This window comes from Monodon monoceros, unplaced genomic scaffold (genome assembly GCF_005190385.1).
Source record: "Monodon monoceros isolate NGI ecotype Baffin Bay Population unplaced genomic scaffold, NGI_Narwhal_1 Super_Scaffold_11, whole genome shotgun sequence".
NCBI classification, from domain to species: Eukaryota; Metazoa; Chordata; class Mammalia; order Artiodactyla; family Monodontidae; genus Monodon; species Monodon monoceros.
The window spans coordinates 128,197,789-128,214,535 of record NW_021703767.1 but is presented as its reverse complement, the minus strand read 5'-3'; the positions used below and the strand labels follow the sequence as shown (position 1 = coordinate 128,214,535).

Genomic DNA, 16,747 nt, shown 5'->3' with positions numbered 1-16,747 from the left:
CCCCACTTCTGCATATAAACTCAAGGGCAGGGATCAGGGCTCCTGAGAGCCCAGCACTGTGGGGTCTCGACAGTCACCTGCAGAGATTCACTGAAGGGACATGAGGCACCTGCTGCTGCTCTGTACCAGGATGATGGGTTAGAGTGGCATCACCTCCCATCCCCACGGCCTTGGGCCCCCAAGGGTTGGGGCAGGGGCAGCTCCTCTGGCCAGAAGGTATAGGTTCTGTCTGCTCTCTAGCCGATATACATGACAGTACAAATTCATGACCAAATTATATCAACAGCAGGATTATAATATATTAATAGCAATATCATAATAGAAAAAAGGCTTGGGAGGGCAACCATCTTCCAGAATCTGAAGGTTGGCATTCATTCTTCATGAGCTCAGCTGAAGACAGTGCCTTCAGAATTTGGTTAAATGGCAGCGAGAAGGAACAGGGTTAGTTGCAGGGAATCATTTTCCAAGCAGGCCATTTAAGGGCCTGAGGTTGCATGGAGCCTCCCTTCCAGAGTGAGATCTGTGGAAATAGAGCTGGTGGCTTTGGAATCAGGCTGTCTGTGACAGTGGCTTTCACAAAGACTTCGGTCCCATGGCAGTGTGGCCGCTGACATTCCACCATATGAGGCCTTTCTGGAGGTGGCTTCTGGACGGGTCTTCCAAGAGCAGTGGCACTCAAGAGATCTGCATTTGGCCACGACCAACGTCCAGCTGCTCCAGAGGACATGGCGAGTCAGCTCCCTGTTTGGTAAAGGCCAGGAGCGGGCTCAGTCCGATGGGGCGTGGACGGTCAAGGTCTTGTTGACGATCTCCGAGTTCTTGCTTGTGCAGCCCCAGCCCTGCCCAGTGAGCCCACTCTGGGAGGAGGCCTTAGTGTAGATGGAGGGCAGGGAAGCTCCGGGAGAACCACGCGCCAGCGCCGCCTTGCACAAGGTCGGTCTCCAATAAATAAAATACTTGTGGACGAAAGGCCTCCCTTGCTGGTTTCTGACTCTGAACCTGCACCCACAGCGAAGCGCCTCTCAGCCCAAGTCTGGAGAAGGCGCTCACGCCTCTGGAGGCGGTGAGAAGAGGCTGAGGAAATGCTGATGCGTGTGTTCAGGGCCAGGAGAGTCAACCTCTCGGGCCTCTACTTTGTGGGCTGCAGATGGCCGAGCAGCCTGGCAGCTTTTGACATTCCCTGGGCTTCATCACCTGTTTTGCGGACATCCCTGATGGCCTCCCTTTACTCCACGACACACAGGCTAAAGTCCAGACGAGGGAGCCCGTGTGAAGCCACCTCATCTGCGCCTGGGGAGGCTTGTGGGGGAGGGGTTCTTCCCACCACTCTGAGATGACGAGTCCTGTCCTCACACCGTGGAGTGGGGCCTGGGCATCACGGCTATCCACAACCGGCCGCAGGTCTTCACCACAGCGTGGCATTCTTAGTTCGAGATATACCCCCAGAAAGACAGAGATAAACATGCACAGACCCGTGTACGGAAGGGCCTAGAGTTAACGTGAACGGCATTTGGACGGCCCATCCTTGGGTGTCAGTCCCAGCTCTGGCGCCTGAGCGTGGGTAACTGAGAGGGGAACAGCTGGCCGTACTTCCCAACGGGGAAGCTTCCAAAGTGGCCTCTCGGGGCAGGAAGTGAGGATCTGAGGGGAAGGGAGCCAGCCCCCCCTGGGTTCTGTGCTGGTGCCGAACCTGGAGGCAGAGGGGGCTGCAGCCGGCCTCCTCCTCCCCCAGCCTGGTTCTGGCCAGTAAGAGCTCAGCCCTCCCTTCTTCCTCTGGGCAGATACCCAGAGGTCTCTCCACCTGGGAAACCACCCACTACGGGGCTGGGGGCGCAGAGCTGCCTCAGTGAGCATCCCTACTGCGCAGAATGAGCCTGGGCCTCTGGGGGCCCCTCCCAAGGGGCCAGGGAAGACCCAGCCCTCCAGCTCTGTGCCCCCCCGGCCCGGTGCACAGCGGCCCCAAGGGACCCTGGGGTGCTCTGGGAGGGGGGGACAGGGAAGGCAAATGGTGGTGGGGTTTTCTCTCTTATTTAAGAAATGAAAAGGAGATGCCGTGTTAACGTTAGTAAATGTGGGCAGGTGCGGGGCAGGGTCCGCTCTCGAGAGCAGAGCGGCGGCCGAGGTCGCCTGTCAGATGAGGCTGGCGGCCTTCTCCTGCACGTTGTACTCCTTGTTTTTCTTCACCCGCCAGCTGATGTAGAGGAGCAGCAGCGTGCCCAGAGCCTTGTAGCCCACCTGCAGGCCCAGGTACCTGTGGGGCAGGAGACAGGCCCTGTGAGGGGTGTGGAGGCTCTGTGGGCAGCATCACAGCGGCCCGGGCCAGGTGTCCTCACCACTCAGGGCAGGATCCGGGCCCACCCAGGTGGGGCCGCTCTCCTCATTCCTTTTAACCCCGGGACCACAGGCCTCGCAGGGAGTAGGCAGGGAGTAGATGTGTGACTCCCAGTCCACTGCTTCTCGTCCCTGCCCTGGCGACCCCTGGAAGGCCAGAGAAACACTGCAGACCCAGCCGCCTGGAGGGTCCTGCTGCCCAGCACAGCCAGGAGGGGGCACCTTCCCGTTGCCTCTTGGTCTGCCCCTCTCCAGGCCTTCTATGCCACTCCCACGCCGTTTCCAGATCCCGTCCTGCCCCCTGAAGCCCACTCTCCCTGCTGTTTCTGTCTGTGTGATGAGGCAGCAGGTGAGGTGGCTGGAAGAGGTGCCAAACTCAGTGGTGCTGCAGCTGGGTGCCGCCTGCCCTTGGCCTCTGCCAGGAGCCGTGACGGGCCACCTCTTTCTGAGCAGTGGGAGGCTGGCTTGGCATCATCATCCCACAGCCACGGCCTCTCCCTTTGAAAAACCTCTTTCTGCTGTTGTGCCCGCCCCCCGAGGGTCAGTGGGGACCGCAGAAGGGGGGCCACAACAGAGCAGACCCTGAGTCTTGGACGGCTCTCTGTGGGCCCTGAAATGCCGGTCACCGGTGGCCCCGCTCCCTGCCCAAGGCAGCTCCCCTCCTGCCCTCTCCCTCGGAGGCCTGAGAGCCTCACAGTTGCCACCGGAGCAGATGACGGCCTCTGCTTGGGCCTGGGGCCTGGCACGTCGTGCGGGCCCTCACCTGTCTCGGAGAGCGTCGTTGTCGTAGTAGATGCAGGCCCCTCGCCTTCCAGAGCACTGCGCGCCCCAGCGGATGCAGGAGTAGTCGATGGTGAGGCCGTAGAGGGCTGGAGACGGCAGCCAGGCTGGCGTCAGTGGGAAGAGAGTTCAGAGAGCTCAGGTCACGTGGAGCTGCCAGGAGAGGCACCCGGCAGGGTGGGGAGCGAGCCCTCCAGCACCCCTGCACGGCTCACGGGCATGAGCACGGCTCTGCCCCACCCTGGGAACCACAGTGACTTTGGAAAGCAGAAGAGCTTTCCATGAAGCCTGAATTATTCTTTCACCAGAGGCTTAGAAGAGAAAAGGGGCCTGAGCCATCCTTCCAGGGCAGAGTGAGTCGCAGATGTCACCGTGGGCCTGCTCAGACAGATACCATAGTTCCCACACTTGGGATTGCTAGGCTCCACTGGGTGGCAGGAGGCTCTCAAGGACACCAACTCCTCGGGTCCTCACAGCAGCCCGGAGGTGGGTGGGTGTCCTCATTTTAACGGGGAGGAAGGTGGGCTTGGCTGGCTCACCTTTGCATAGGCAAGCGGGGTTAGGGCTAGACTTTGCACCCTAGTTTTTGGAGGTTCAGATCCCACATTCTTCCACTACACGAAGCTGCCCTGCTGGTTTAGACAACACCCCCAGCAGACCCCCAATACCCTGGCTGCTCAGAACCTCCCAGGCCCCCTGAACTTCCCCACAGCTGAGTGGCGAGAACTGGTCCAGCAGGGGCCATGCCCTACGGCTGCTGAATACTCGGATGAGCCCCACATCCTTAGCTACAGCTCCAGGCAGTCACTGGACCGGGGAAGGGCTTGGCCGGATCCACACCTGGGCCAGGCCACCCCATTCTCAGAACCACTCTGAACAGCCTCTCAGACTCTGTTTTGGGCCCTGTGGGAAGCTGCTTCTGGAGGAAAGAAAAAGGCAATCTTCTGCTTCTGGCTCTGCCCAGAGGTGGGAACCTTCAAGAACCAGCCTCTCTATTCAGACCTGCTGGCTCCCAAATCTCCAGGTGAACAGGGGATGGAAACTGGACACAAGGACTGACTTTCCTGAATGCTGTTCCCTGAATAGAGATAAAGTCCAGAAAAATTTTCAGCCAAGTCCCAGTGGGTAATTTGAAACATGCCAAGTCCTTTTTTCTACCCAGGGTGGAATTGCCTTCTCAGGTGATGAATGGATCCCTCCAGCCTGGGTTTTCTATCTGTGGTGGCCACACTGAGTTATCTGAGCTCAAATGACAAAACAAAGGCAGCAGGTGCTTTGAGCCTCAGGAGAGGGGCTGTTTTCACGGTGGCTGGAAGAAGCAGGGCAGGGCTCTCCAGAGCCCATCCTGGCTGCTGTTGGGCTGGGCGGAATGTAAGGTTTCCTTCCCAGTGGAGGTTTCAGAGCAAGTTATAAATGATAAGTTATAAATGGAAAGGCACTGTGGTGACGACCATACCTCTGCCACCAGGACAGGATAGATCCCAGTGTCCTGTGTCCTTTGTGCTTGTAATATAGGCCAGAGGAGCAGAGTCTGAAGGGGGGTTTCTGAGGCGAGAGGAGCAAGTGGCCAGAGACCGAGAAATCCCACTGACAAAACTGATTCACTCCTCATCACCCCACACCTCCCCCAGATTTGGTCGGAGAGGGCCTCCTGCTCAGCAGGCCCAGGAGAGACATCACCCACACACCCCAGTGTGATCATGGAAGCTGCTACGGGGTGAAGTGCAGATCAGACTCCCAGATAATAATGCACCATGCGCTCTGCAGGATTTTCAGTGTTTAAGGTCAGAAAGTGCACCCTGATCACAGATGAAGTCCCTCCACTGCAGTCACCGTATTCCCGCTGCAGTGCATGCCCCCGGGTCCTCAATAAATCTGTCATTTTATCTGGTCCCTTTACTTAGTGTGAATCCGTCCTGGAATCAGTCCCTTTACTTAGTGTACCTTCACTGCAAGGGTCTCCATATTAGTGCCCTGTGTTTATCTAGTGCTTGGAGGTGTCCAAAAGGGACAGTCCAGCGTGAGCAGTCTGGGAAAGGACCTGCAGGGCAAGCTGGGTGTTCCCTGATGCCTGCAGGCAGATCGTCCTCCTGTAGCCAGTCCTGATTGCTGTGCACAGTTCCCTTCCTCCTGGGTTCTGGGCTGCTTGAGAGCAGGCAGGGTTGGTCGGCAGAGGGCCCCACTTTGCTAAATAGAGGTAGGAGGAGTGTATTTTGTCAAATGGAAAGGAAGCCAGGGCTGGGCTCCGCTGCCGTTCTGACTGGGACAGGAGCACGAGGTTTTGTTCCTACAGCGAATTCTTGGAGAGAGATGAAGAAATACTTGCCTTCAATGTTCTATTAGGCATTCTCAGCTGCGTCCACTTTTCCTTTTTCTTACCTACTTTCATTTGGTGTTAATGCCATAGATGGAATCTTTCCTAACCTCGAGTGATGGGGAAACCGCCCATATGGGATTGGGCATTTACTGTTGTGTTGATTGTGTACAGCTTCTCTTTACGACAGAGATGAGACGGGGCTTTCCCCGTCCCCACCCTGCACCCCACAGCCCTCTGATTCCCCGTCATCTGGGGCCACGAGGAGGGGGGCATCTCTGACACTTACCCAGCAGACGCATCAGCAAGAACTGTACTCCAATGGCAAATGACTTTTCCTCCTGGTTCACCACGCTGAAAAGGCACACAGGAAATCAGCAGTGGGAGGACTCAGGGCTGTGCCTTCCCCCCACCGGGGCAGCCACAGCCTCAGGGCGCATCGGAACCTGCCCTCACGTGGCCTGGCTGGGTTCCCCGGGGCCCCGAGCTCCCGTTGCTCCTCTCAATGGTTCTCAAAGCATGATCACTGGACCAGCAGCGTCAGTATCCCCTGGGAACTTATTTGCAAGGCAGATTCTCAGGCCTCGCCTCAGAAGAAGAGTCAGACACTCTGGGGATGGGGCCCAGCGATCTGTGTTGGAAGAAGCCCTCCAAGAGATTCTGTGCACACTCAGGTTTGAGAACCACTGGTCTCTGTGATTTTCTGGGCTGCCCAGAGCCCCCTCCAAGAAGCAAAGGGCAGAGCGTCTGGGAGCGGAGAGGATACTGAAGGCTGTGTTTATGGCCGCAGGTCTGAACAGCTCCTGTGGTGTTTATAGCAATAGAAGACAGCCCTGATACTAAGTATAATTAGGGCCCCTGGGCTGTCGGCTCCTGTGTGCAACTAAAAGAATCCTCTACTCTGGGCCGGCTTCGTGGGCATGCGACCTGTGTGGCCTCACAGGGCCCCACCCTCAGAAAGGTCCCGTGTTTGCTTTAGTGCTCTGCTGTGGCTGGCTTGAAATTCTTAATAATTTTCAAACCAGGAGCCTTGCATTTCCATTTTGCACTGGGTCCTGAAAGTTATGCAGCCAGTCGTGCTCCCACCCTTCTTCTCTAAAGAGGAGAAAAGTGCTTGGCTGAGGAAGGAGGTTCAGAGAGAGAGGAGGCAGGCTGTCTGGAGGAGGTACCACCAGGCCCTGTCATCCCGGCTGGGCGTGGAGCAGAGCGAGGACACGCCCTTCCACGAGGTGGGGGGCCAGGGGCGGGCCAGCTGGGGCACCAGGCTCCCCTGTGCCCTGAGTACACACACTCCTGAGCGGGAGCTGGCTGGGGGAAAGCATTCGGGGGCTGAGGGGCCAGCAAGGGAGGGAACTCAGAAGTAATCCCCAGGTCTCTGCACACGTTTTGTTTTACCTCCATAGTTCTGCTAGCAAACTGGAAAGGGACCTTCTTTCAGCTTCTCAGAATACCCACTGGGGTGAAGCAGCGGGGAGGCACCCACTGGGATCCCCCAAGTGGGAAGTGCCTCAAATCTCAAGCTCATGGACACTCCCTTAATTGCCCATAGATGCCTTCAGTGGTCCAATCCATAGTAGAAGCTTCTGTGTCTTGGTCCTTATCCCTGGGCAGACTCCTCTGGATTCTCAGCTAAATGGGACTTGGGAACCCCAGTTTGGCTTCTGATAGAGATTTTGAGTTCCTTGTACTCTCTGTCTCTTCAGCCCCGAATTAACGCTGGCTCTCTGACCTCTCTTTCCTGATACATTTTCGGCAAACCTTCACTCCCAGCCTGTATTTCCATGCCTGGCTGGAGGCCACGACTGATACAAATAAGGTTTGGGTAACCTACAATGCCATCGTTAAGCCTCCCCTTCTCCATACTACACAGCATCCATTCTTTCATCTTTCCCAGTGGGATTTATCTTTAAATCATTTTGGGATACTGGGGCCTCTTCTCCAATTTCACTCCAGCCCCTGACCAGAGATTTTCTAGAAAAGCCCACCCTGTGGTTGAAATGGTGCTTTGCCTCCACTACTTCCCCATCCCTGGGGCTTGACAGCCCTCTGGGAGGTGATCTAACAGGGATGCCCTTCTCTGCTGCTCAGGGACTTCCTTATCCTATTCCCTCTCTTCGTCATGGCCACCCACACACCTTTCTCAGGATCACTGGGTCCACCATGGTCCACCTGACTTGGGGTGCAAGAAGGGAAGCCCACTCAGGGGCCTTGGGTGAAAGCACGGGTACTTGGAATGCACGGATGGGGAGCAGTGGAGGAGAGGGTGGTGCTCGGAGGCAAGGTGCTCCCAGCGTCCCTACACAGTCTTGCGGAGTATGCTAAGAATGCAAGATCCTGACTGTTCGCTTCGTGGGCCATTTCCCAGGGTTGTGGCTGCAACGAGCATCCTTGAGGCATGAGGTAAAATCTTCTAGACCAGCAGCAGGCTTGGTCTATATAAGCAGTGGCTCTCCCAAGCTCAGTGTTCCTTAGCTGTGACCTACACCCACTGCAGGCGAAACATACACCTGAGCCCCTCCACGTCACCCAGTAGGACTTGGGGGGCATGGATAAATGATGCAGCATGAGGTTCACACTGCTTGCTGTGCTGTGAGCAGCAAAGTCCTTTGGCTTTGACCCGGGAGTCTCCCGGCCTCTGCCAGCATCCTTGTGCAACAGTAACAGAAACAGGAGCTTGGTAGTTTGCAAGCTAACTTGTAAATAAGGTAAAATCCCAGACCCTTCCTCATCTCCTAGTCTTCTGGGGAAACTAGGTCATTGCCACCTAGCTGGCTGATAATAGTAATAGCAATAACAATAATTTGGTTAATAGTGATAATTAACCAATATGCAGAGCACCTTGTATTTACAAAGCAATTTACCATATAACCCTGACACCAATCCTTCGAGGTCAATATCATTAACCCCCTTTCATCCACGAGGAAACTGAGACTCGGTGAGGTGGGCAACACCCAAGGACTTTCAGCCAGTACATGGCAGAAGTGGGCCTTTGACCCCGGCCCTGGGCTTCCAGATCCTGTGTTTTTCCCTCTCTGCTTGCCAGACGGATGAGGACACGAGGGAGGCAGACAGGGGGTGAATTATGCCCACTTGGTTGAAACCTTATTTTCTCCTTCGCCGAGGGTGAGGTGAAGGGAGGTCATTCCCTGTCCACACCTCAGGGGCACCTCAGTGCTGTTGTAACAGGATACCTCTGTCCTCCCCTCCCACCTGGCCGGCCCCTCCCTTCTGACCTGGCTCCTAGCACACTGCGCTTTTCTCATTTCCATCCTTTCCGTGGCCCTCATTCTGTCTCTGGAACCTTCCTCATTTTCCTTCCCCGATCTTATGTATCCAACTGAATTCTCCTCCACCCTCTCAGTTCTTTTAGGACTTGAAGATAAATGAATCTACAGGTGTGCAATCAGGCAGCCTGGCTTGGTCACGTGGCTCAGCCGTCAGGCTCTGCCCTCCCTGTGCGGGATGGAGGCACAGGGACCCCGTGAGACACAGAGTGAGGCTGCAGCGAGGGACTCCCAACAAGCCCGGCATAGAAGCCCCCGCCACTGGCGCACCAGCATTATCTCCCTGTATCACCCCAAGAACGTCCAAGGACACTGAGGGGCACGAAAGGCAGGAGAGCTGACAAGGGGGCAGCTGGGCACGAAGTGAGGGAAGCGTGGGGAAGGAGAGGCACACTCACCGCAGCACCATCATGTAGAGAGGGTTGTGGGAGATGCAGGCTATGAGCGCCACAAAGGAGATGAGGAAGATGGCCGGGAGCAGGAAGTGGGCGCAGGGGATGGGGCACGGGCCTGTCTTTGCTGAAGCGGATCCTCCTCTCACGCAGCTGCAGTTCGAGTAGGTCTTGGAAGGAGAGGGAGGGGAACGGGGGAAACCTGCTGTCATTATTTCGATTCCACATACTTTTAAGTGCCTGCTCCAGCTCTCGCTCCTCTGCCCTCCCTGGGGAGCTGGTGATGCTGGATGCAGAGGCTGGACGGGAGACCAGGTGGGGGTTTCAGGTGCCCCATGGATCCTGCCTCTGACCACTATTTGGGCAACAGAAACCATCTTCACCAAAACCAGTTGTCCAGCGTGGGCTGGGCTCTTCCCGCAGTTACACCCGCATCGGGATATGTAGGATTCCACTGCCAGGCACGGCCCATCCAGTGGGGACCGGGGCCTGGGAGGGCCCTCCTCTGGAGCAGCAGTGGTTTTGTGGGTTGCTGTTTTTGCTCTTTGTGTGTTTACTTCAGGGATGTTAAAGGAGGATAAAAATAGGAGGAGATAGCAGTGGGAACCCAGAGGAATCTACTGTACTTTCTGCCTGAGAGGAATTCTTCCTGTCTGCAAAGGTCTCTGTCTCAAGTCTGCAAATCCATACGGCTCAACACTGTTGTATAGCTCTCCTTGGTGGCCACTGCCTGTCAGGTGGCCTTCACCTTTTCTCTCACATTGTCTGATAGACCAGCCTATGGTCCAATTACTGTAAGTGTCAAAGCAGTTATAGGGGCAAGATTAGAACTAATGAACTGGTATGCTTCCTTCTACCAGGCATTGGAACTATGTACCCTTTTTACTTTGGCTGCTAGGAAGCTCATAGTTAAGTTATATACAGTGTTGCTGCTACCTCCCTCAGTCTGGATTTTTTTAAACATAGATACTTTTCCTTATAATTTGCTATTTTTTCTTGATATTATGCTAATGGATTTTGGTCTTGATGTGCTTGTGCTGTTACTGGAAACCTGTCAAGATTATTTCTGGAAATAGATGTCAGAGGTAAGTAAATAAAGATAAGAAAACCACAGAAGCCACCACAGGCTCCTCCAACTAGAAGGCAACTGAGAGAGCATCTTGTCCAAGTTCTTTGTCCTCCTGCTGCCTGAGAACCACGCTCCTCTGTCCGCAGAGCTGGCTGTGGAAGCAGCCTTGTCCTGTCCTCTCAGGGGAGGATGGTAAATGGGTGTAGCCTTGCCTGTGCCCTCCACACAGGCTTAAAGGAATAAGATGCATCCTCTCCTTAGGGCATCCTCAGGGGAACTGCACAGACTTCCCAGTGCTCTTAGGAAAAAGAACATCCAAATCCTAACCTGACCCCTGCCTGCTCCCTGGCCGAGCTGGGTATGACACTTCTCCTCACTCCCTGGCAGCCCTGGCCTTCTCTCTTTTCTCCTGTGCCAGCTCATTCATGCCCTGGGGCCTTGCAGCTGCATTCATTCTGTTCCTTTCACTCCCAGGTCTTCATAGTGTTTTCTTCTTCTGGTGGTTCAGTTCTCATGTCACCTCCTCAGGGAGGCCCCCAGGCATTCTCTGTCCCATTAAGTCTCTTCATGGCATGGGTTACTTTCTAAAACTCCCTTGTGCATTTATTTGGTAGAATACAAACTCATGAGGGCAGGGACCTGGGCTGATGGGTTCCCCCCTGAATACTTAGCACCCGTGGCTGTGTCTGGTGTTTAAGTATTTGCTGAATAACCGCACAAACGACTGGACTTGGTTTGCTGCTGTCTGGTCCTGGGAGGCTGGGAGCCGTAGTGCTCTGAGGGCTGGCCAGGACCTCACCAAGTTAGCCTGGTGAGTGTGGGCTACCTGAGTGGGAGGCTGTGGCCGGGAGATACCTGGCCTTGCACGGACATGCCCCAGGCTGAGGCAGCACCCTGAGTTCTAGTCTCAGATCTGCTCCTAAATAGCTTCAGACTTCAAGCCAGTTGTGTGGCCATAGGTGAGTGTCGAGAGGGACTGAACCCAATGACCTCTATCACCACTTCTGGCTCTAAGCTTCCAGGTCCACATCACAGACGCCCTCTGCCCTCGATTTATCTGGGCCAGTCCATGTGGCCTTGCAACACTGCCAGGACACAGACAGGCCCATCAGGATCCTTCAGGGTGAGACTGGCAGTCCTCAGCTGAAGGAATGCTCTGGCTTGTTTCTGCTCTGAGCATTGTTAGGCCTCAGGAATGTGAATTTGTTGGACATCGGCCAATCTTTAATTGACTTTAGGCTGTAGACATCTGGTCATGACCCTAGGGAAGGGGAGGTGGAGAGAGGGTGGGTGTGGCCCAGAGGCCAGGATGCTGGGAATGAGTGGGGTGGAGCCCTGCCCATCCCGAGTGGAGGAGCAAGCTGCAGGGGCACACACTCGGCAGTGGCCCGGGGCCCCTCCGGCCCTTACCGGTTGCTTGGAGACTATAGAGCTGACGTTGATTTCACTGCAGCCAGCATGGCAAGGGGAGAGGTACTCAACCCCATCGTCTCCACAGACCGGGTGGAAGATGGAATCTGGGCACGAGCAATCCCTGCGGCAGGCGGGAGGCTGTGGATGTATAGAACTTGATGTGCTGCCAGCAAAACAGGAAATGGGAATCAAACAAAGCAAGACCAAAGGAAAACCTCTCCACTCCAGCCCAGCATGAGTTCCCCGCCTGGTTAGTGTGCCTGTGCGTCTCTGTTTGTCTTGGGCCAGTGCCACCCAGGGATCTGAATTATGTCTATTGGAGCCAACAGTGAATTTGGCCAGTGCTCATGGCACCTCTACTTCTTCTGCTAGTAGGATCCCAAACTACTAGTCGTTGGAAATGCTTGGTTGGCAAATCCCCCACTTCGGAAGGGGTCGAGACAGCCAACCAGTCAGGACTCTGATGAGAGAGATGGCAGATGCTATGGGAGAGTCACAGGCAATAATTTCCCTTCCCTTCTCTTTCATCTGAGCTCAGGCTGAGGCCCCTTGAGGCAATCCAGGGTCTAGATGGCTCCCGTCTCTGGGTCTATGTAGCCATCACCCAGGTTACTCCATTCCCCTGAGCTTCAACCAAGGGATTTCACTGGCTGATCTCACCAATCTTACCATATCTGATATTCCTGATCTTCTTAGGGGAGGGTCGGGATTGGGGCCGATAAACCACAGTTCAGAGCTTTGCTAAAATAATTATACTAATCCTAGTTAATGGGCATCTCTCATGCTCCAGGCACTGTGCCCGAGGGCTTTTCCTGCGTGCCAGCCATCGCAGTATTAGTGGTGCTCCTTTTGTGGATGAGGAACCTGAAGATTAGATAAGTTAAGTAACTTTCCCCAACCAGTAAAGAACAGTGCCAGAACTAGGACCTGGTCTGATGACAAAGCCCCGTGCTAAACTCCCAGTGAAAGCCTTCTTGGTCTCTCTCAATCCACAGCCAGAAGACCAGGACAAACCAGGGGGTGGGGGGGTCCCATCCTGAGTGACACTCCCTTCCCTCATACCCACCAGAGACAGGAGAGTTTCTTTCAAAGAGAAAGAGAAAACACCAAGGCTGAAAAGTATGGCATCTCCAAGTATTGCAACCTCACCGGGCAAAATCTTAAAGAAGAGCTGTTGAAAGGTGGCTCCCAGGAAAAAAGTAACGGCTGCTTGCTCAGCACACTCCCTCATGGGCCTCAAAGCCCTTCCTGTACACATGAAGCCGGACTTAGAACTTAAAACCATGTTGCTTTATGCAAACCGACAGGTATACTTTACCTGCCCTCTTCCTCACCTGCCCTAATTTTTCAAGTCTGCCATCACCTTCCTTGTTCTTTCTCAGATCTTTGCAGGTCTCCGTCTCTCATCTTTCTTTGACAGCTCAATAAGACTCTGTAATTTTAGCCGGTACAGAGTGGATGCTAAAGGTAGCTATTTCCTGGTTCCTGAGGCTCACAGCACTACAGATTCATCCTGAAACCAAACTAATTAGTTTTTGGTGCTGCTTAAAAAACCGAACCCTAACCCTGATTGCTGGTGCCCCACTAGGACCCTCTGATTTCTTCTCATAATTGAGCACACTATTCAAGATCTGATTTTCTCAGTTGCCACATAAGAGATTAGATCAGCAAGGGAAAAGGAGAGAGGACAGTTGAAGAAGCAGAAAGGAAGACGTGTGGCAGCCACAGACAGGCTCTGGCCCCAGCCTCATTCCCACTACCTGCGGGGGTTGACCTCTGCCACGACTGGGGTGGAGCAGCCCATGAAGAACAGAGGGGCACAGAGGATCATGGAGATGGTGATGATGGTGGCAGCCACGCGGGGAATGGTTTGCAGAGAGAAAACAAAACGCTTCATGAGGATTCCTCCAAACAGCATCCCCAAGGCCGCAGCAGGGAGGTTCACAGCACCTACAGACGGAGAGAAGCTGGTCTGGGTGCACAGGCCTCGCAGTGTGTGTGGGCTGCACACTGAGCTGGACCACAGAGAAGGGGGCATGGCTTCCTGAAGCGACATTCAATATGATTAATTGCAATAGTAATAAACGACATTAATTGAGCATTTACTGCAGAGTTATCTTGACATGGCAGACTGCCCTGCCTGTGCCAAGAATAAAGAAAGAAGTGGGGCCCTTGCAGCCAGAGGGATGTGGGTTGAATGTGCACTTATTAAGCGCCTTTCATTACCTGGCCCGTCCTTGAACTATGATCACATGGGGTTAGCAAGGCACTGGTGGCGCTCCCTGCCTGATGTTCTAGTCAGAGGCCAAAGGCTAGAGGCGTGAAGTCACAGCCAAGAGCCACACAGGAGGCCAGGGGTCACGCCCTGACCACCTTGCCACTTCCACATGGTCAAGCTCACCTGTGAATTGGGCCCCATAATTCCCTTGGGTACTTGGTGGGACCACATCAGTGCTTCTCACCCTCAGCTGCAAAAAACACCGATGCTGGATGCTGGACATTCTGCTTTCATTGATCGAGGGTGGGGCCTGGGCGTCCGTATGTCTTAAAGCTCTCCAGGGGAGCCTAAAGTGCAGCGGGGATGGAGAATCACTGGGCCCCATACTCCTTATCCAGGTGAATGTCTTCAAGTCATTGGAGAAGAAGGAAAAAACCCAGAGGCATCTTGCCCAGCCCCCAGTTCAATCCTCTCTCTTTCCTTTGTCGCCTCTGATGATGTCAGGGCCTTTGGGAGGCAGTCAGGCTTTCAGCCCCTCTGACAGGGTGGAAGTCATCCCCCAGCCTCCACCCACTCCTGTCTGGAATGATAGGGGCCTAAGAAATCTGCCAACCTGGAAGAATGCCAACCTAGACTGCCAACCTGGAAGAATGTCCTTAAAATTCTTTCTCTCGGGCAAGAACCCTCTGGCTCCTACCTGTGTCCGGTCTGGGGGCTCCTAGCCCTGGGGGGGTGGCGGGAGGGCCCAGCTGCGGCAGCAGCCGGGGGACTCACCGATGAGGAAGTTGGCATAGGCCGCGGAGGCGCCGTACTGCTTCTCCAGGAACTTGTTGAGGAAGGTGGAGAGGCCGGCAATGACGGAGGAGAAGGTGCACTGGGCCAGGACCACCAGCGTGAAGAGTGGGCTCATCAGGAGGCTCAGGAAGATGCGGGGGAACCCTGCCAACAGGCTGCCATCAGGGCCGGGCCTCCGGGCAGCGGTCACAGGGTCCGCGACACCGGCCACTGCCCTTCCTCCCCCCGGCTCCCCTCCAGGCAGCTCCTCTCTCTTCCTCAGGGCAGAATCCAGGCCCTGAGCTGTTCAGTGGCCTGTTGGGGGCACACAGCCACTCGGACTCCACTCAACATGCTCATGGGCTGAATGAAAGGAGGACAGGCCTGGAAGAAGTCAGGCGGAGGGTGATTGTACATGATGGCCGCATCCATGGGAAGGGAGAGGAGAGGAGAACGTGGGCCAGGCGGTGTGGGTGGGGCTACCTCTGTCTGAGTTTGGGTCTCCTGCTATCTGCACAGCAGCAGTCACCAGGGCCCCTGGCAGAGCCCCTCGTGAGGGGTTGGCCAATTTTAGACCACCTGCTTTTAGTGCCCCTCACCACACCTACCACCACTTGGGCTGGGCTACCCCGGACCGCCCCCACCCCAAGCCAGCCCTCCCAGGGCTGCCGGGTCATTCAGTTACGTTTAATGAAATCCACCAGGGAGCTTCTTGACTTGGCCTCTTCCATCTTCCTTGCCTCATCCGCTATGGTAGGAGTCCTCTGAAGGCAGCGAAGGGGGTGAGGGTTAATGACCCAGGTTCCCTGCAGCCACCTTCCCTGGGCCCTTGATCCTCTGGTCTTAGTGGCTCAGGGCTGGGCAGTGGTCAGCCACCCCGAGTGTGCGTGGGAGGGCGTCCAAAGCCATCATCATCTGTGTGTCGGCGAGCCCGTGCTTGGCCCCCGACCAGGACGCATCCATGCCAGGGCCTCCCAAGATATTATTTCATACCATCTAACAGCTGGCTGATGCCAAAAGGCATCTGAGTGGATCTCACCCCTCGTCTGTCTGTCATGGCTACACTTCTTTCCTGTCCTCGGATTCCAGGGGCTGTGGGCTTCTGGGACGCTCTGGTCTAGAATGACCTCTGTTTTCCAGCTCTCTCTTTCAGTCTCCTCTATGGAGTCCCTTCTTTCTTCTGGGCCCAAACTTGGGTCCTGTTCAAGGCTCTGACCTGGCTCTCGGCCTGCACTTTCTGTGCAGACCTCCTCATTGAACTCGCCTTCCACTTCTGAACTTGTTAGCTGCAGCCTGAGGCCCCCAGCTCTGGACCACCACACAGACGCAAGGCCCCTGAGCTCTGACACCATTAGGATCCCCCAGGGACTCATCAGCAGGCGTAGGAGCTCCCATTCATCTAGTGCTTTCTCCACGGTGGGCACCACACCCAGCGCTCTGCGTGCAACCTCCCATTCCTCACAACCTCCTCCCAAGATAGGGACTCTATCTCCAGTATTTTAAAGCGGAGGAGACTTAGGAGCAAGGAAACTTGCCTAGGATCCCTCAGCTAGTTGACAAGTAGCAGAGCTGGATTCAGATTTGCCTTCCCCCAAAACCACCCCGATGTGCTGCCAACCTCTGAAATTCTTCCTCAAGACAAGCGGAGGCCCCTCTACCCTCGCCCCTCCTCCAAGCTGGGCCTAGATCTCACACACCTCATTGCCAGACGTCCAGCTCTGCCTCTGGCTCTGAACCTCAGCACAAATTTTTGCCCCTCTCAGCTCACTGCTGAGTCCTTCTCGGCACCCCCTCCGAGGACATCTACCCCTGCCCTTGCCTCATCTGTCCGGCAGCCATGGCCTTGGTCCTCAGCTGCATCCCCCATCTCTACACTGGCCTCATCAGATCTCCAGCCTTCATTCCTTCCCAACTCTCCAACCTCAACCTTGACCCAGCTGCCATGTTGTCACCTGAGTGGGCACCAGTCACTCAGAATTTCATGGGATCAGAACAAGTTTTAGACCCTTCAGTCTAAGGTCAAGGCCCCCACCCAGACTTCTCCCCACTGTTTTCCATTCTCATCCTTCCCTGATTTCTTTCCCCAACAGATATGACTGGAAGATGCAGGGCAGGGCAGTCGGCTCAAAGTATGCTCCACTCACAGCCCACCCTCACGCTCTGCAGCGCTAG

The 16,747-nt window shown here is 55.3% G+C and overlaps 1 protein-coding gene across 1 annotated transcript in view; it reads right to left on the bottom strand.

The window, feature by feature from the left end:
- Positions 1 to 2,012: 2,012 nt before the first annotated feature.
- SLCO2A1 (solute carrier organic anion transporter family member 2A1) overlaps positions 2,013 to 16,747 on the bottom strand; it is a 76,236-nt gene continuing 61,501 nt past the window's right edge. Inside the window, exons 7-14 of the mRNA XM_029214854.1 lie at positions 15,261 to 15,339; positions 14,576 to 14,740; positions 13,344 to 13,533; positions 11,581 to 11,746; positions 9,108 to 9,271; positions 5,715 to 5,779; positions 3,095 to 3,218; positions 2,013 to 2,251 (exon numbers count right to left, since the gene is read on the bottom strand). Coding sequence (XP_029070687.1) covers positions 2,131 to 2,251; positions 3,095 to 3,218; positions 5,715 to 5,779; positions 9,108 to 9,271; positions 11,581 to 11,746; positions 13,344 to 13,533; positions 14,576 to 14,740; positions 15,261 to 15,339 — 1,074 coding nt within the window. The 3' untranslated portion in view covers positions 2,013 to 2,130. The remainder of the gene's footprint in view (positions 2,252 to 3,094; positions 3,219 to 5,714; positions 5,780 to 9,107; positions 9,272 to 11,580; positions 11,747 to 13,343; positions 13,534 to 14,575; positions 14,741 to 15,260; positions 15,340 to 16,747) is intronic.